Source organism: Kogia breviceps, chromosome 3 (genome assembly GCF_026419965.1).
Source record: "Kogia breviceps isolate mKogBre1 chromosome 3, mKogBre1 haplotype 1, whole genome shotgun sequence".
Taxonomy (NCBI): Eukaryota; Metazoa; Chordata; class Mammalia; order Artiodactyla; family Physeteridae; genus Kogia; species Kogia breviceps.
Genome location: NC_081312.1, coordinates 75,074,235 through 75,092,050, shown reverse-complemented (window position 1 = coordinate 75,092,050; position 17,816 = coordinate 75,074,235). Strand labels below are relative to the sequence as shown.

At 42.5% G+C, this 17,816-nt stretch overlaps 1 protein-coding gene across 1 annotated transcript in view; it reads right to left on the bottom strand.

Annotated features, from left to right (window-relative positions):
* SLC7A8 (solute carrier family 7 member 8) overlaps positions 1-17,589 on the bottom strand; it is a 57,673-nt gene extending 40,084 nt beyond the window's left edge. The window contains exons 1-2 of the mRNA XM_059058728.2: positions 17,285-17,589; positions 16,663-16,855 (exon numbers count right to left, since the gene is read on the bottom strand). Coding sequence (XP_058914711.1) covers positions 16,663-16,813 — 151 coding nt within the window. The 5' untranslated portion in view covers positions 16,814-16,855; positions 17,285-17,589. The remainder of the gene's footprint in view (positions 1-16,662; positions 16,856-17,284) is intronic.
* Positions 17,590-17,816: the final 227 nt, after the last annotated feature.

Below are 17,816 nucleotides of genomic sequence, written 5' to 3'. Positions count from 1 at the left end.
CAAATTGACAAAAATTAAAGACAAAGAAAAATTACTGAAAGCAACAAGGAAAACATGACAGATAACATACAGGGGAACTCCCATAAGGTTAACAGCTGATTTCTCAGCAGAAACTCTATAAGCAAGAAGGGAGTGGCATGATATATTTAAAGTGATGAAAGGGAAGAACCTACAACCAAGATTACTCTACCCAGCAAGGATCTCTTTCAGATTTGATGGAGAAATCAAAAGCTTTACAGACAAGCAAAAGCTAAGAGAATTCAGCACTGCCAAACCAGCTTTACAACAAATGCTAAAGGAACTTCTCTAAGTGGGAAACACAAGACAAGAAAACGACCTACAAAAACATACCCATAACAATTAAGAAAATGGTAATAGGAACATACATATCAATAATTACCTAAAACGTGAATGGATTAAATGCTCCAACCAAAAGACACAGGCTTGCTGAATGGATACAAAAACAAGACCCATATATATGCTGTCTACAAGAGACCCACTTCAGACCTAGGGACACATACAGACTGAAAGTGAGGGGATGGAAAAAGATATTCCATGCAAGTGGAAGTCAAAAGAAAGCTGGAGTAGCAATACTCATATCAGATAAAATAGACTTTAAAATAAATAATGTTACAAGAGACAAGGAAGGACACTACATAATGATCAAGGGATCAATCCAAGAAGAAGATATAACAATTATAAATCTATATGCACCCAACATAGGAGCACCTCAATACATAAGGCAAATGCTAACAGCTATAAAAGAGGAAATCGAGAGTAACACAATAACAGTGGGGGACTTTAACACCTCACTTACACCAATGGACAGATCATCCAGACAGAAAATTAATATGGAAACATAAGCTTTAAATGACACAATAGACCAGATAGATTTAATTGACATTTATAGGACATTCCATCCAAAAACAGCAGATTACACTTTCTTCTCCAGTGCACATGGAACATTCTCCAGGATAGATCACATCTTGGGTCACAAATCAAGCCTTGGTAAATTTAAGAAAACTTAAGTCATATCAAGCATCTTTCCTGACCACAACACTATGAGATTAGAAATCAATTACAGGGAAAAAAATGTAAAAAACACAAACACATGGAGGCTATATAATACGTTACTAAATAACCAAGAGATCACTGAAGAAATCAAAGAGGAAATCAAAAAATACCTAGAGACAAATGACAATGAAAACACGACGATCCAAAACCTATGGAATGGGGCTTCCCTGGTGGCGCAGTGGTTTAGAATCTGCCTGCCAATGCAGGGGATATGGGTTCGAGCCCTGGTCTGGGAAGATCCCACATGCCGCGGAGCAACTGGGCCCGTGAGCCACAACTACTGAGCCTGCGTGTCTGGAGCCTGTGCTCCACAACAAGAGAGGCCGTGACAGTGAGAGGCCCGTGCACCGCGATGAAGAGTGGCCCCCACTTGCCACAACTGGAGAAAGACCTCGCACAGAAACGAAGACCCAACACAGCCAAAAATAAATAAATAAATAAACAAACAAAACCTATGGGATGAAGCAAAAGCAGTTCTAAGAGGGACGTTTATATCAGTACAAGCCTACCTCAAGAAACAAGAAAAATCTCAGATAAACAATCTAACCTTACACCTAAAGGAAGTAGAGAAAGAAGAACAAACAAAGCCCAAAGTTAGTAGAAGGAAAGAAATCATACAGATCAGAGCAGAAATAAATGAAACAAAGAAAACAATAGCAAAGATCAATAAAACTAAAAGCTGGTTCTTTGAGAAGATAAATAAAATTGATAAACCTTTAGCCAGACTCATCAAGAAAAAGAGGGACAGGACACAAATCAATAAAATTAGAAATGAAAAAGGAGAAGTTACAACAGACACTGCAGAAATACAAAGCATCCTAAGAGACTACTACAAGCAACCCTATGCCAAAAAAATGGACAACCTGGAAGAAATGGACAAATTCTTAGAAAGGTATAACCTTCCAAGACTGAACCAGGAAGAAATAGAAAATATGAACAGACCAATCACAAGTAATAAAATTGAAACTGTGATTAAAAATCTTCCAGCAAACAAAAGTCCAGGAACAGATGGCTTCACAGGGGAATTCTCTCAAACATTTAAAGAAGAGCTAACACCCATCCTTCTCAAACTCTTCCAAAAAATTTCAGAGGGGACTTCCCTGGTGGCACAGTGGTTAAAAATCTGCCTGCCAGTGCAGGGGACACGGGTTTGAGTCTTGGTCCGGGAAGATCCCACATGCCACAGAGCAACTAAGCCCGTGTGCCACAACTACCGAGCCTGCGTTCGAGAGCCCGCAAGCCACAAGTACTGAAGCTGTCGTGCCTAGAGCCCGTGCACTGCAACAAGAGAAGCCACCACAACGAAAAGCCCATGCACCACAACGAAGAATAGTCCCTGCTCACCGCAACTGGAGAAAGTGTGCATGCAGCAATGAAGACCCAATGCAGCCAAATTTAAAAAAAAAAAAATTGCAGAGGAAGGAACACTCCCAAACTCATTCTATGAGGCCACCATCACCCTCATACCAAAATCAGACAAAGATACTACAAAAAGAGAAAATTACAGACCCATATCACTGATGAATATAGATGCAAAAATCCTCAACAAAATACTAGCAAACAGAATCCAACAACACATTAAAGGATCATACACCATGATCAAGTGGGATTTAGCCCAGGGATGCAATTCTTCAATATACGCAAATCAATCAATGTGATACACCACATTAATAAATTGAAGAATAAAAACCATATGATCATCTCAATAGATGCAGAAAAAGCATTTGACAAAATTCAACACCCATTTATGACAAAAACTCTCCAGAAATTGGGCACAGAGGGAACCTACCTCAACATAATAAAGGCCATATATGACAAACCCACAGCACACATTGTTCTCAATGGTGAAAAACTGAAAGCATTTCCTCTAACATCAGGAAGAAGACAAGGATGTCCACTCTCACCAGTATTATTCAACACAGTTTCGGAAGTCCTAGCCATGGCAATCAGAGAAGAAAAAGAAATAAAAGGAATACAAATTGGAAATGAAGAAGTAAAACTGTCACTGTTTGCAGATGACATGATATTACACATAGAGAATCCTAAAGATGCCAAGAGAAAACTACCAGAGCTAATCAATGAATTCGGTAAAGTGGCAGGATACAAAATTAATGCACAGAAATCTCTTGCATTCCTATATACTAACAACAAAAGATCAGAAAGAGAATTAAGGAAACAATCCCATTCACCATTGCAACAAAAGGAATAAAATACCTAGGAATAAACCTACCTAAGGAGGTAAAAGACCTGTACTCAGAAAACTATAAGACATGATGAAAGAAATCAAAGATGACACAATCAGATGGAGAGATATACCATGTTCTTGGATTGGAAGAATCAATACTGTGAAAATGACTATACTACCCAAAGCAATCTACAGATTCAATGCAATCCCTATCAAATTACCAGTGGAATTTTTTTTTTTTTTTTTTTTTTTCCAGTATGTGAGCCTCTAACTGTTGTGGCCTCTCCTGTTGAGGAGCACAGGCTCCAGACGCGCAGGCTCAGCAGCCATGGCTCACAGGCCTTGCCGCTCCACAGCATGTGGGATCTTCCTGGACCGGGGCACGAACCCGTGTCCCCTGCATCGGCAGGCGGACTCCCAACCACTGCGCCACCAGGGAAGCCCTACCAGTGGCATTTTTTACAGAACTAGAACAAAAAATCTTAAAATTTGTATGGAGACACAAAAGACCCCAAATAGCCAAAGCAGTCTTGAGAGAAAAAAATGGAGTTGGAGGAACCAGACTCCCTGACTTCAGACTATATTACAAAGCTACAGTAATCAAGACAATATGGTACTGGCACAAAAACAGAAATATAGATCAATGGAACAGGATAGAAAGCCCAGAGATAAACCCACGCACCTACTGTCAACTAATCTATGAGAAAGGAGGCAGGGATATACAATGGAGAAAAGACAGTCTCTTCAATAAGTGTTGCTGGAAAAACTGGACAGCTACATGTAAAAGAATGAAATTAGAACACTCCCGAACACCATACACAAAAATAAACTCACAATGAATTAGAGACCTAAATGTAAGACCAGACACTATAAAACTCTTAGAAGAAAACATAGGAAGAACACTCTTTGACATAAATCACAGCAAGATTTTTTTTGATCCACCTCCTAGAGTAATGGAAATAAAAACAAAAATAAACAAATGGGACCTAATGAAACTTAAAAGCTTTTGCAAAGCAAAGGAAACTACAAACAAGACAAAAAGACAACCCTCAGAATGGGAGAAAATATTTGCAAACGAATCAACGGACAAAGGATTAATCTCCAAAATATATAAAGAGCTCATGTAGCTCAATATCAACAAAACAAACAACCCAATCCAAAAATGGGCAGAAGACGTAAATAGACATTTCTCCAAAGAAGACATACAGATGGCCAAGAAGCACATGAAAAGCTGCTCAACATCACTAATGATTAGAATGCAAATCAAAACTACAATGAGGTATCACCTCACACCAGTTAGAATGGGCATCAGCAGAAAATCTACAAACAACAAATGCTGAAGAGGGTGTGGAGAAAAGGGTACCCTCTTGCACTGTTGGTGGGAATGTAAATTGATACAGCCACTATGGAGAACAGTATGGAGGTTCCTTAAAAAACTAAAAATAGAATTACCATATGACCCAGCAATCCCACTACTGGGCATATACCCAGAGAAAACCATAATTCAAAAAGACACATGCACCTCAATGTTCATTGCAGCACTATTTACCATAGCCAGGTCATGGAAGCAACCTAAATGCCCATAGACAGATGAATGGATAAAGAAGATGTGGTATATATATACAATGGAATATTAGCCATAAAAAGGAACAAAACTGGGTCATTTGTAGAGACATGGATGGATCTAGAGACTGTCATACAGAGTGAAGTAAGTCAGAAAGAGAAAAGCAAATATCGTATATTAACGCATATATGTGGAACCTAGAAAAATGGTACAGATGAACTGGTTTGCAGGGCAGAAATAGAGACACAGATGTTGAGAACAAATGTATGGACACCAAGCGGGGAAAGTGGCGGGGTGGGGATGGGGGGGGAGTAGTGGTGGGATGAATTGGGAGATTGGCGTTGACATATATACACAAATAGGTATAAAATAGATAACTAATAAGAACCTGCTGTATAAAAAAAATAAATAAAATTAAATTAATAAAAAATAAAAATAAATTTTTAAAAAGTGATGCCTATTATATACAATCTTTAGTGTAATTATTTGATTAATATATATCTCCCCCACTAAGACTTCAAAGTCTGTGAAAGCAGAAACTGTATTGCTTATCTATAAAATGTCACATAGTAAACACTGTATAAATATTTACCGAATAAATGATGTCTGATGTCAATCTAGAACTGATCTCCACAGAGCAATTTAATATACCTGTTTATCTGGAGCCTCCAAAAGCTTTGAAATATGTCAAGTGTGTACTGTAGGCAAATGAGTAAAGCAACCCACTCATTTCACTGCTGAGTAGACTGGCTACTATTACCGTCTCCAATTTATGGGGAAAGAAAGTGGGGTAACTATTATTCTCATTTTTCCAAAAGGAGAAAATGATGGAGGTATTATTATCCCTATTTTACAGATGAAGAAACTGAGACCCAGAGAGGTAGTTATTTGCTTAAATCACAGGGTAAGTTAGTAGTAACCGGATTAGAACCTAAATCTTCTGTCACAGCCTTAAGCTTTTCCCTGAAAATTGTCAGTTTTACATGCTCCACCCTATAGGCAATGAGAATAGTTTATAGAAGATGCTTATTAAAGAACTGGAACACAGATCTGATTCTTTCCTTCTACTGCAATACCATGTTCAATGATGATTTACAAAATGTTCATGTCCATTACCGTACTTGATTCTCACAGCTACTTTCTTGGGTGCACAGGGCAGGCACTATCATCCCTATTTACCTTTGCAAAGACTGAGGTTCAGAGAGGCGAAGAGCCTTGATCAAAGTCACATACTGCATAGGTAGCAAGGCCTGGATGAGAGGCAAGACCTTGGACTCCTGGCCCAAGGGTTCCTCCTACTCCAAGCTGCCTCTCCTCTAGAAATTACACAACACACACCTTAACTGCAGGGCTTTTAAACTTTACACTGTCCAAATGAGGGTTATCTGGAGTGGCTTTGAAAGAGGAAAACTGGGGGATTCCCTGGTGGCGCAGTGGTTAAGAATCCACCTGCCAATGCAGAGGACACGGTTCAAGCCCTGGTCTGGGAAGCTCCCACGTGCTGTGGAGCAACTAAGCCCGCTCACCCCAACTACTGAAGCCCGCGCCCTAGAGCCCACGCTCTGAAACAAGAGAAGCCGCCGCAATGAGAAGCACACGCACAGCAAAGAAGAGTAGCTCCCGCTCGCCACAACTAGAGAAAGCCCACGTGCAGCAACGAAGACCCAACACAGCCAGAAATAAATAAATAAAATAAATAAATTTATTTTTTTAAAAAAAAGACAAAGGAGAACTGGGAAAGGGCTTTTCTATCTTGGCTATGAACCTTTCTTGATGAGAGGTTGGACGAAAGTTGATTATGGCAGGGATTTTTTTTTTCTCCATTGTTTTCCTCTTAGACTCGTCATCGACAGAGCCATTCAAGAATGAGATGCCCGGGCTTCCCTGGTGGCGCAGTGGTTGAGAATCCGCCTGCCGATGCAGGAGACACGGGTTCGTGCCCCGGTCCGGGAAGATCCCACATGCCGCGGAGCGGCTGGGCCCGTGAGCCATGGCCGCTGAGCCTGCGCGTCCGGAGCCTGTGCTCCGCAACGGGAGAGGCCACAACAGTGAGAGGCCCGCGTATCGCAAAAAAAAAAAAAAAGAATGAGATGCCCAACTGTCTGGTAGAGCCAAGGTACTGGAGGTCAGGGTTTCAGTCTTCTCTTTCATCCACCCCAATTGGAAAGATAACCATCTCATCACATAGACCTTCTTTAGTGAAAAATCAGTCCTAGAATGCCTGGACAATGAGGTCCAGCTTGGCTTGTTCTGGCAAAGAAAAGCCAAGTGAACCACTCCATTAAAAAGGGGCCAAGTTGTATCAGTGGGCAAGTTGTCACTAGAAAAACTGCTGGAATTCAGAAAATCCACATTTGCCATGAATAACTGCTGACCTCACCTGTGGGCAAATACTAATGTGATTCCTATTAAGGCCTTACTCACTTCCAGGTCTGTCCATGCTAGAAGGCTGTAGCCATCAAAGAATTTCCTAGGGCATGGAATTACAGACTTCTAATGCCTAACAGACCCTCAAATCCAAAAGGCTTTGGCCTTCCCTACTGACTCATGCTCGTCTTGGAATCTAGCCAGAGCTTCTCCTGGCCCTTGGAGGTTCTGTCCTTTTCTATGATGTCCAGAGAAAGACAAGGTGAACCTTCTTTGTGTTTCTCCCACAAAGTGGCTGGGAGGGTTTCAGGATTTTCAGGACTAGGGGAACAGCATGGAAGTAGGGTCAGCATATCAAGGCCAGGCTTTGATCCTCATGGCAGGCCTGGAATCTCACCATGCCTCTCACCCTGTGTCCACTTCCCATCAGGATTGTACAAACAGCTACCTCAGGGTGACGGCTGGTCAAGACTCCGACACACACCCTGTGGTGTTGCCATCTCCTGCCCAACAGAGATGTGGAAGGTGCTCTAGGACTCTGCTGGTTCGGATTCCATGCTAAAGAGTGAAATGGGAGCTAGACTTAGAGTTGGAGGAGCCATCGAGTTCTTGCTTTGCCACTCATACGCCGTGTGACCTGAATTTTTCTGAGAGCCCGTACTTCATCTGTTAAATGGGAATACTTGCTCCTGCCTTGCCTACCTCACAGGGTTGTTGTGGGGATGAATGGCGATCACACATGCGTGGAAACACTTTATAATCTGTTTAATGCCAGCAGATATAAGGAGCTACTAGGATTTATAGCAGTAGGGATAGAGATAATCTCTAGAAGACACCAATAATGGTCTTGCTTTGGAAGTTTGGCTCTGAAATAGCACTGCCAAGTCAGGACCATGAAGCATTGTCTGGGTACAATTTTTAGATGCCACAGGTGGGTGGCCAACAGGTAATTACATCTCAAGAAGTATTTATTGAGCACCCACTCTGTACATGCTTGCTTCAAAAGGTAATTGGGAAGCACTTGTTCACACATGGACTTTTAACATAATAGATGGAGCCAACCACTACCCACCAGTCATTGAAAGACAGGCATCCTGGCCTGAGGGGCTAGGAGTGCTCAGCCGACAAAAATGACCATTAAGGATTCACATCGGGCTTCCAGCATCTCCCTGTCTGGTTGGGAAACCAGGCACCAGCAGTGAGAGGCTTTGTCTACCTCAGTGGTTCTCATCCAGCGGCAATTCTGTACCATCTCCCCACCCTCAGGGGACAATTGGTAGTGTCTGGAGACATTTTTGGCTGTCACAACTGGGGAGGCGGTGCTACTGGCATCTAATGGGTAGAGGCCAGGGATGCTGCATGGGACAGCCCCCCAAAACAACAAAGTATCTGGCCCAAAAGGTAATAGTGGCAAGGTTGAGATAAGCCTGTCATCATCTGGTTAATTCCTAAAGTCCTTTTAAAATCTGAATTTAGATGAGATTTGGGTGCTTGGTGTTTTGTTTGCTAAGTGCAAAAATTTATTGCTTATGGGAATAACTCATTTTTAAGCTAAAAAATTTTTTTTTCAACACACAACATTAAATTTACCACCTTAACCATTTTTAAGTGTATGGTATTGTTAAGCATATTCAGGGACTTCCCTGGTGGTCCAGTGTTTAAGAGCCCACATTTCCACTGCAGAAGGTGCAGGTTCGATCCCTGGTCAGGGAACTAAGATCCTGAATGCGGCCAAAAAAATAAAGCATTGCTGGCAGACAGATCTCTAATGGATGATCTGGCTTAGACTGACTGCTATTTTTCAACGAATACTTTCTAAGCACTTACCCTGTGCCAGGCTGAATACATGGGGATGTGAAAATGAGAAAGACTCAGTCCCTGCCCTCAGGGAATCGTGCGGAGAAGTGAACATGATGCATGTGGACACAGAACTGACACCATCAGGGAGAGCAGAAGTTGCATGAGTGCAGTTGTGACTCATGACAAGATGTTAGGGATGGAAAAGGTCACCGGGCGGAGGCTGTTCAAAAAAAGCTTCCTGGAACAGGGGAAGCACAAGAAGCTGATGAGTAAAGTAGACTCAAGTCAACAGAGAGAAAAGGAAAAGCATTGGCTGCTTGATAAACAGGTCAGACTTGGGCTGAATTGGCCAGTTCGTCCCATCACCCAATCAACCTAATCTAATCTACGTTTCTAAACCAGAATTAGTGAGTGTGGAGGTGGCGTAGGAGTGGGGATTGGGGGAAGAGGGGGTGGTGGACGATGAGCTTAAGGAGAGAACGAAACTAATATTTATTGAACATATAACATAGGATACCAACCTTATTGTAATAGTCCACAAGAAACTTCTATTTTACTGATAATTAACTTGTTCCAGGTTACCAAGCTTGTAAATAGGGAAGTAGTTTAAAAATCCAGGACTATCTCCAAAGCTCTTCCTGTTCTGTGATATCATCAATGGTTCCTCCCTTTCCACAACATGCTGATACAAATCATGGAAAAATTCATTCTATGCTTCCTACTTCCAGCATCAGGGCCCACTTAACAAATGCCTCCTTATCCTTAAGGCAAACTGACCTGGCTGTATCAGCTGCTGAGTAAACACCCTATGCAGAATTATACTCTAAAGAGGCAGCTAAAGCATTTATGCATCTCACAGATGTAAAACAGACACTTTGAAAATCTATATATAGTGAGAAAAGTACACTAACAATTCTGCAGCAATGGAACACCCTCTGGGTAATCGGCCTTCACAATATGCTGCTCAGTGTGAGGTTGCCCAGAACATCTTAAGGCATAATGTGAAACCCTCTCCCCAGGAGTGACGTCACTGGTAATGCTGAAGATATTTACAGCAGGGAGCAAACCAATTGGAAGACTCATCATGACTGTGTTGAAGGATGAGGGATGAGATGCAATCGATAAAGCTTTTCAGCTCAGACTTCATTCATTCTATAAATAAAACAGCTTAAAATAGACTTGAGAGATAATTTGACTTCTTAGAAGTAAAATTTACCAGTGCTTAGCACAGGGCCTAGCACATAATGCTGAATGAGTGTTTGCGAAATGTTAAAATATGGGCCGATCCAAATCCTATGACCAGCAGCCCCTGCGCCTGAGTCAGGGAGCTGTCTGCACTTTGCCATTCCAGATGTCCAGGGAGAAGAGCTGGTGGGGGGGTGGGGTGAGGGTGGGGAGGGCTCTTTTGAAGGCAAGTTCTGGGAGGGGAACAAGGCATGATCTTTCTTGATCTGTACGCTCAGCTGGGAGTTAAAAATTAGAAGGGATGGACTCCTAACTTTCTGTTGTTTGGTGGTTCAGAATATATTTTGGGGAATATTTGCTTATGCCTGCTTTTTTGATAACCCCTCACCACCACCCCCAAAATAACAACCAAACAACAAGAGCAACAACAGACATTCCTGAAACATTTCTTTGCAGGCAGCTGTGCTGCTGGATTAACCCTCAGAGGAAAGTAGAAAACCTTGGTAGCTGGGCAACTTGAAAGCCTCACCCAGTATGCCCCATACCTCCATGCCACTTCAGTAAGCCGATTTAATTTAGAAAAAGTGATATATATATGGTGCTGGCCTCTCTGAGAAGGTCATCTGATCTGGGTACAGGGTGTTTTTGTTGTTGCTGCTTTTCTAAACAGAATGGGCTGTTTGGTTCTGTTTCTTGGAACATATTTTTTTACCTGCTGGGTTTCTATTTTCTTTCCCTAGCCCTAGGTGTCTCCTGCTAATCACTTATTCTGCATAACTCTGCTCTTTGAGAGAACATATTGCAGCCCTGCCAGTAGCAGGCTCAACCAGCTTGCTCCTTGAGCTCCCTGGTTCCTGGGAGGAAGCAACAAGATCTCTGGTTCCAGCCACCCTGAGCTCCATGCTGTGGAGCATTTTCATTAAGCCCAGTGGCTTCAGAGTTCAATGACCTGGATGGGAATCCTGGCTCTGCCACTGTTCAGTTATTTATTCATTCAATCCCATCCTTTCTATCCCAGTACTTACTTCATGGGATTAGATGAGAATATTCATAAAGCACTGATCAGGTACTACGAATTGGGTGCGTAGTAGTGCTCAGGAAATGGTAGCTACTTATATCATTATTATTATTATTATTATTATTACACCACTGGGTATAGCATTTCTCTATTCACCAAGATGTGTTTTTTGTTTTTCGTTTTGTGGTACGCGGGCCTCTCACTGTGTGGCTTCTCCCGTTGCGAAGCACAGGCTCCGGACGCGCAGGCTCAGTGGCCATGGCTCACGGGCCCAGCCACTCTGCGGCATGTGGGATCTTCCCGGACCGGGGCACGAACCCGTGTCCCCCACATCAGCAGGCAGACTCTCAACCACTGAGCCACCAGTGAAGCCCAAGATGTGTTTGTTTTGACAAGTGTCCTAGTTGGCTTCTGTCTCAGAGTTTTCTTTGAGAACAATGACAGTTTTAAACATGTTTTCATCATGAATGAACCAAATGCTAATATTTCCATGTTTAAAAAAAAAATTGAAGTACAAACTCGAGAAGCAATTTTCACACTCCAGCCTCTGGTTAACATCCAATTGCCATTTTGGGGATTAGAAAGGTAATACAACAAATTAGAGACTAAAATATAAAATTTTCTAACGTAGTGTAAAAACACACGGGTCTGAAAGTCTTTTGGACCTGAAATATTTCCAAATCAGTCCAGTGCCATTTTAGTATGGTTATACCTATAGCCATACTTCTTTGTTGACAAATAGCCTTTAAAAGAAGTTTCCCCCCAATTTTTCCAGCATCAGACATCCACGGTCTTTCCAGACTCCAATGTCAGGGTTACAGTCCTGCATGTCCCACTGCCCCACCACACAATACACACCAGACTCTCTCCTGCCTCTCTTGGTTACCAATTAGAAACGGGGAATGGCTAAGAGCTTTGGCTGTGGAGTCAGACCATCTCAGTAGTCAGTTGTGTGATCCCAGGCAAATTACTTCCCAGCTCTGTGACTCAATCTCCCCATGTTTAAAACAGAGTTATAGAGACTTCCCTGGTGGCACAGTGGTTAAGAATCCACCTGCCAATGCAGGGGACACGGGTTTGAGCCCTGGTCCGGGAGGATCCCACATGCTGTGGAGCAACTAAGCCCGTGTGCCACAACTACTGAGCCTGCGCTCTAGAGCCCGCGAGCTACAGCTACTGAGCCTGCGCGCCTAGAGCCTGTGCTCCGCAACAAGAGAAGCCACCGCAATGAGAAGCCCACGCACCACAACGAAGAGTAGCCCCCGCTAGCTCGCTGCAACTAGAGAAAGCCTGCGTGCAGCAACGAAGACCCAATGCAGCCAAAACTAAAATAAATAAATAATTTAAAAAATAAAATAGAGTTATAATACCTATTTCCATAGGACTGTAGTCAGGATTAAATAAGGTAATATATGTAAAGAGTTTATAGCACAGGAACTGGCATTTAGTAAGAGCTCAATAAATACTATTTTTTAAACATCATGTTGGCTGAAAGAGAGTGGTCTAATAGCTAGACCTGCATCCAATATTACTCTGCAGCAAATATACCAAGGTCCCCCATAAACATACATTGTGCTAAAAACAAAATGGTCTAACAAATCATGAATCTTTTCTGTAGGCTCTGTAGCTGAACTAGTGCCTTCAGACCTAGATTCTGGGTACATACTTAAATACATAACTGATATAAAGTGACCTAAACAGCCAGGAACTCTGTGGGCGCCTCTACCACGGCTGCAAAGAATGCTGGTCCAGAGAGGAAAGGTGTGCATGTGGGAGAGTTAATGGGAGCGTGGTCTGTGCTGATGACATCCTGCAGTAGCTGAGCCAGCGCACCTCAGGCTCCCCCACAAGTGTTCCTGCAGCTGTACCAGAACGGTACCTTCTTCCATTCCCAGCCGATTGCTCAGTTCTCATTTATACTGGGACACTTCCTCGTCTGGAACGCAACACTAACTGCTTCATTTATAAAAAAAAACAAGGACCTCTGCCCAGGATCTAAATGAAAACACCTCTTTTAGGACATGAAAATTAAAAGAGTAGAGAACAATGTTTACAAGCTTGATTCAGAATTCAGACAAGCTCTAGGTCTGAGTCTTCAGTACTTTTCAGCTGTGTGACCTTCAACAAGTTGCTTGTCCCTCTGAACCTCTATTTTCTTATCTGGATGAAGAGCAAAGAAGTGCCTACCGCACGGGATTATTGTGAGGGATAAATAAGACAATGTATGTTTGGTAACTGGACAGTGTCTAGCACATAATAAGTGTTTAATAATGACAGCTATTTACAGTAGCTTTCATAGCATCAATTAATGAATTTTGCTGCTCCTTCATACTCTCCTTAGATTTGGGGGTGACTCCACACCACATTCATGGAGAAATCTAAGTTCACCTGTTGCCAACAGGTTTCCTTGGCCAAGTATGTGGAGAGCAATAGCCTGGTTAGATTAGGGCAGAGGTGATGTTAAAAAATTAAAAACAGGTCAACCTCATTTCCAAGTTGATGAAATTATTCCTGGCTTAAAGATTTTCAAGCCAGGTTCCCAAGAGCCCTTCAGATAAATACTTTTTATTACTACTGTCTTCAGATTTTTGTCCAAGGCTCAATTAAATTCAACAATCATTTGAGTAACTGTTTCATGTCAGGGACTCTGCTGAGCACTAAAGATTCAGAGACGTATACGAACATTTTTTTGCTCAAGGAAATAACAGTTTAGTCATTTTCTGTCTACCTTCCAAATCTCCCAGAATTATCTTCTCTACTCCATTTTTCTCCATGTCCTTCAAGATGCTTCTTAATCTAGTTCTGGGTGAGAACTTCTCTCTCTTAATCTAGTTCTGGGTGAGAACTTCTCTCTCTTTGTGCTTCTCACCATTCATCTAACTTTGTCCTCCTTACACAGCTCAACCATATCATAAAATTTCAATGTTCTCTGTCTAATGCATATAAATCTCATCTCCCCAGTCAGATTATAAATAATTCTAGGGCATGAGTCTTCTACTAGTTCATTTTATATTCTTGTAACACTTGCCATTTTGTTATTCCTACTTTAAATCATCAATGATGATTGTGAGTGAAATTTTATGAGGTTTTATGAAACATAGTTTAACTTATCCCTCTAAGTCAATTGGATATGAGATAGATTTGGGGCAGTTGCTACTTTCCCATACCTCATGGCCTGATTCACTTAGGAAATTTCCTTTCTCTTTTTGCCTTCAAATTCTCTTCCTTCCACAGTGTTGACAGTGCACACCAGATCACTGAATTCCATGTGAAAAATGCCATTTCTACTTTGCATTTGGTCTTGAAAAAACTTGAATCACTGTCATCCACTCGGAAACCCCTCTAGAGGACAGGGCAGCTACTCAGCACATTTGTAAATCAACAGCCACACAGGAGGGGAAATGGAAAGGATTTCATCTCCACATCACCCTAAAGGGGAAATGTGTGTCTCAGCTTAAATGGAGATACAATCGTGACTATTAACTGTACAAGGACTCTTGCACTTTGGAAATATATCCTGATTTCTCTGAAATCACATATTTGGGATCTCTTTTCAGGATAGACTACCAGAGTTATTATTCTGGTTGCTATAATACCAATGGGAGCATTGGGACTATTCTTACTGTGAAGTGCTATCCATGAGGCTGTGGACAAATCAGTAGTAGCATTCACCCAACTAAAACTATACCTCTTATACCTGGACACTCCCATTTCTTCATAGTCTTAGACAAACGTTAAGGAAAGAGACAAAAACAAGCTCAGTATATAGGAGAATATTCTCTACCCTTGAATACCTGCACATATGTAGGGGTGGGTGAGCAAGGCTGAGGCAGGAAGGAGGTCTGATTGTGCTTGTGTGTATGTGGGTGTGCACTCTGTGGATAAAACAGAACCTTCCCAAAGGGGGGAAAATTCTTAATCCTCTCAGTCAAACTGGTGAAAGAGGTAACAGGCTCTTGGCTATTTACAGACCTTAAATTGGCATGTGCTGTACATATTGAGTACTTTGCTGATCTCATTTTTTTAGAGCAATTGAAATAAAGCAGAGACAGAAAAGGTAATGAGAGATTCAAATCATGACTATAATTGTTTAAAATAACATTACCTTTCTTAAAACTGTAGATGCCTGGAAAACCTCCCAGAGTCAGAGAATTAGATAAAGTGGGATTCCACTTTGAAAGCAGAGTGGAGATAACATGATGTATGAAGGCTGGGTGTAGAGGTGAAGAGGACTATATGAATATTGTACTGATTTTATTTGATTTCAAAGGTGTTCTACAGTGCCACCATTACTCAGGTGCCCAAATGCCTCTGTGCTACCACGAGGACCATAGGGTTATCCAAGTGCTGTGGGCACCAGGACACTACATGCCTTCAAAAGGAGGTCTGCACAGAAACCTACCTGGCCTGACTGTCCCATACCCCTTTCTCTGGGAAAAAGGTAAAGCCCTTTACCAAAGACAGCAGAAGAAATTCTCACCCTCTGGAGTGAGGACAGTAATGAGCCATTGCCCATCGATCTCTAGGACCTCTCTGGAAAGAGGAATATGTGTTGTCTCGAGATGGAGCCATATTGGGGACCCCGTGCCCGGTAGAGTACAGTTAGGGGGTTGGAGTGGCCTGCACTGGCACTCTCGGGGACACTCAGGCTCCCCCAGTTTCAAAGCCTCCCAGCCGGACTCCCCGTTCTAGTTATTCCCATTTCCCTTTGAGAACCTCACAGGGTCTTCCGTGGATGTTAAGAGACGTGGATGTTACATGGACTCCATTAAGCAACGAGAGAAACTGACAACTACACATTTACAGAAAAGCAAAATCTGTCTCTTCTTTTCTTCCATAGTTTATTTCCTCATTTGTGAAATGGGAATAACAGCCCTATCACATGTACTCCGCCAAGAGAAAGTGCTGTATAAGGTGTGAAAGCTATAGAAAGGCAAAGCATTCTTATACTGCTGTTTGTAGCTATTTTTATTATTACACACCTCCTAGGCCCATAGTCTCATATAATGTAAACAATGAAACAGCGACTAAGTATGTCTCAAAAGCCAGTCCACAGCCTGCTAAGGAGATGGCTGCAGGAAAGCCTGTTAAAAATCTGTTTCCCAGCTTTACCTTAAGTCAACTGAATCAGAACCCTCAAATGTGGAGCCCGGAGACCTATATTTTCAACAACCTCCCAGGCAACAATGACCATCAGCCAGGTGTGTGCCCCTATTTGCTCCATTCTGTGAACACTGGACAGAACTCATCCGGGTTTGGAGGAAGAGATGTATGACATACAGCACTTCCTATACCTCTCAAACTAGACCAGTGGGAATAGGTTACAGCACAGGTGAATGACAACTCTTTTCTAAGGAAGCAGGAAGTAGAAATAGTGCTTTATGGGGTTGGGGGAATGAGGGGTTAAGGTTCTACAAGAGGACTACCAGACGGGGAGGAGTGGTCGGTGGGGAAAGGAATTGGACTCACCTACAATGATACCACAAGCACTGACCAATCCAATCTCTTTCTTCAGGGCCACTCCGCCCCCTCCAGAACCAGTCTCGGGGCTGGTCTCCGACTCGCTCCCACCTGGGTGGTTCTTTTCAGTGTTGTTTCGGTGCCTGGCTCCTTTTTCCATGTTTCTCAGTAGGATTTCAACCTCCGAAAGGTATCTCTCTTTCTAATGCATATGGATGTAAATATATTTAGAGAGAAAGCCTTTCAAATGGAGACGTCCTTTTCTGTGATGTGATAAGGACCACTCCTACCCTCTTAAAAAAAAAAAAAAAAAAAAAAAAAAGACCCAGGCAGATAAAAGAGAAAAATGAAAATATTCCTACTCTGCCTTGACACTTTCTTGTCACTCGTGCTTGCAAACAAGGAAAGTGTTGGGGGCGGCGGGGGGAGACATAGATATTTAAATATAAAAATAGAACTGTACCAGCTACTCCGGCTGGAATTCTCCTGAAAACGGATGTAGCTCTTCAGAAACCAGGACCTTTCTGCAATGTGTACCAGGCAATGGCTTATTTCAGATGCTTCAAAGAGGTAGTCCGGATTTCCCTCACCTCTTCCCCTAAGAAAACAGATTGTCTTTACCTCCCCTTACCCTGTTCTTTTATGATGAGGATAAAAGTAGTTTTCATTAATTGACAGGAAAAAAGGCAATCCTCTGGTACTCTCTTCCTTCCCAGAAACAACAACTGTGGACCCGACCGGTTTGCTCTAGGTCCTGTTTCCACCTGGCGTGGGTTGCTTTCCCCTCCCCGTCTCCTGCCTTCCGCTTTCTCCAGATGTCCTCTTCGGTCTCGCTTGTTTTCTTGTCCCTGTTTTCCTTCTTCCGATCTCTGTCCTCACGGCACAGACTGCACCATCTCCCGTGGTTACAGAAGAGTGGCTCTGGCACAAACGAACGTGTTCCCCTTTTAGCGAGGGGTTTTATGTGCTGAGCTAGCTCCGCCCCCACCTCCTCCGTTCCTATCCATCCTCTGTCTCCTCCTTCCTGTTCAATGTAAATAGCAGCACACAGCCGCCAAAGATCACCGAGAAGATGGATTAAAAGATTTCCCTTTGTAATCGATCGGCCTTCTTTTCTCCATCTTTTTCTTTGTAAGTAGTGGAAGTATTAAAAAATCCCCCCA